Source organism: Humulus lupulus, chromosome 5 (assembly GCF_963169125.1).
Source record: "Humulus lupulus chromosome 5, drHumLupu1.1, whole genome shotgun sequence".
NCBI classification, from domain to species: Eukaryota; Viridiplantae; Streptophyta; class Magnoliopsida; order Rosales; family Cannabaceae; genus Humulus; species Humulus lupulus.
The window spans coordinates 176575911-176578376 of record NC_084797.1 but is presented as its reverse complement, the minus strand read 5'-3'; the positions used below and the strand labels follow the sequence as shown (position 1 = coordinate 176578376).

The 2466-nt window shown below is 38.8% G+C and overlaps 1 protein-coding gene across 1 annotated transcript; it reads right to left on the bottom strand.

Annotated features, from left to right (window-relative positions):
• Positions 1-627: 627 nt before the first annotated feature.
• LOC133779727 (uncharacterized) lies at positions 628-2260 on the bottom strand. Its single transcript, XM_062219647.1, has 4 exons — positions 2042-2260; positions 1733-1966; positions 1519-1683; positions 628-1080 (listed from the first exon to the last, which is right to left on the bottom strand). The coding sequence occupies exons 1-4, from the start codon at positions 2258-2260 to the stop codon at positions 628-630; spliced, it is 1071 nt and encodes a 356-aa protein (XP_062075631.1).
• Between the last annotated feature and the right edge of the window lie 206 nt (positions 2261-2466).

Below are 2466 nucleotides of genomic sequence, written 5' to 3'. Positions count from 1 at the left end.
TCAGCCTTTTGAATCAGAAAGTTCATATGTCCCTCTTAAGAAGACTTTAGTAACAACATATGGCCCTTCTCATTTAGCTTCAAATTTTCCTTTCATCCTTCTAGTTATAACAACCAGTCTTTTTACGGTCAATACCGAATCGTCAACTAAAAAGCATATGAATTTGACTTTCCTGTTGAATGCCCCAACTACTTGTGCTTGGTATATTTCGAACTTTTGTTGGACAACAAGTCGTTTTTCATCTAATGCCTCGAGCTCAGCTAAACGGACTTGCACATTCTCTTCTGGGGTCATTAATTGAGTAGTGATTCTTAATGAAGGCATTTGAACCTCCAAGGGTAACACTGCTTCGGACCCAAACACCAAGCTATAAGGCGTACAGCCAGTGGCAGTTCTTACAGTGGTCCTGTAAGCCCATAAAACTTCTGGGAGGTGCTCATGCCAGTCCCTTTTGTTCTTGGTTACCATCTTCTTCAAGATTTTGCATAACACCTTATTAAATGCTTCTGCTTGGCCATTTGAAGAAGGATTATAACCGGCTAAAAAACTATGCTTGAATTTGTACTTCTCCATTAATCTGACAAGTGTCTTACATTTGAAGTAAAGAACATTGTCCGATATAATTTTTTATGGAACTTCATAACGATAAATTATGTGAGTTCTTATGAAGTTGGCGACATCTTCTGCACGTACTTCTTTTAAGGGTACACCTTTAGCCCACTTCGAGAAATAATCTGTAACGGTTAGGATGTATTTATGGATTTTGGAAGATGGTGGCGTGAAAGGACCAATGCCATCCATTCCCCATGTTTCAAAAGGCCATGAAAATATAGAAGGATGAAGTGGTTGAGGGGGTTGATGGATAAAATCTCCATGTAGTTGACACAACTTGCAACATTTGGCAAAATTAATCGCATCTTGAACCATAGTAGGCCAATAGTAACTCAACCGTTTGAATTGAGCTGACAATTTGGGGCCAGCTTGGTGTGCACCACATGTACCAGCATGAGTTTCTTGAAGCGCATGTGACGCCTCTTCTTTTGAAAGACATCTTAGCAACATCCCATCAAAAGAACACTTCTACAACGTGTCATTGAAGAAAACAAACCGAAGAGCTCTTCTTTTTACATCCACTCCTTTTTTTAAGTCTTCTGGCAAGACTCCTTTTTGGATATAGTTAAAAATTGGTTGGCGCCAGTCAGTGTTGTTTGTATTTTCAAGGAAAGTTACCAAATTTATGGTACTTATTTCTTCTTTCCTCTCCATAATTTGGGGTAACAAATGGTGTTCTCCTATTGTAATTTGAATATCCCTTTCACCAGGAAGCGTTAGTGATGCAGCTAATTTAGCTAAAGCATCAAGTTTGCCATTTTTTTACCTAGGGACATGATTTAACGTGATAGTTTGGAATTGAGCAATCAAATGCTTAGCCTTCTCATGATAAGGAATTAAAGCCTCATGCTTGACTGCAAATTCACCATTAATTTGTTTGATAATCAAAAGAGAATCGCCATATACCTCTAGTGATTGTATTTGCATTTCAAGTGCAATTTCGATACCGATTATTAACGCTTCATATTCTGCTACATTATTGGTACATATAGCCAAAATGTGAAAAGAGTAAGGTATCAGTCCTCCAAAAGGTGTCACAAAGACAATGCCAGCACCTGCCTCACACTTTTGCTGCCCCATCAAAGTACAGTTGCCAAGATGAGGTTTCAATTGTGAAAACTTCCTCGTCTGGAAGGTCCTCATGCAACTCCATATTGTCTGGAATCGGGTACGCTACTAGAAAATCAGCCAATGCTTGTCCTTTTATTGCTTTTTGTGGGACAAAGTTGATTTCAAACTCTGACAAGATCATGGACCATTTTGCCAGTTGTCTAGACAACACGAGTTTTGATAGAATGTACCTCAAAGGGTTAGCTTTTGACACTAATGTCACAGTGTGTGAGGGTAAGTAATGCTGTGATTTTGTAATGGCAAAAATTAAAGCCAAGCACACCTTTTCAATTTGAGGATAGTTATGTTATGCCCTTACCAAAGTTCTACTTAAGTAATAAAGGGCGACTTCTTTTCCATCCTCGTTATTTTGTGCCAGCAATGCTCCTAAAGAGCGATCTAATGCTGTGATATACAATATCAATGGCTTTCCTAAAATTGGAGCTATCAACACTGGTGGGTGTAACAAGTATCGCTTGATACTTTCAAAAGCATTTTGGCATGCCTCATCCCATATGAATGGTATATTTTTCTGCATTAGTCTTGTGAAAGGTTGGCATCTACCAGATAGGTTTGAGATGAACCTTCGGATATAAGCTAGTCTTCCTTACAGTCCTCGTAATTGACGCAAGTTGCATGGGGGAGGCATTTCCAAAATCACTTTTATTTTTGCGGGGTCAATTTCAATTCCTCGATGTCTAACAACGAATCCAAGGAACTTTCCTTATGTTAACCCAAATGCAC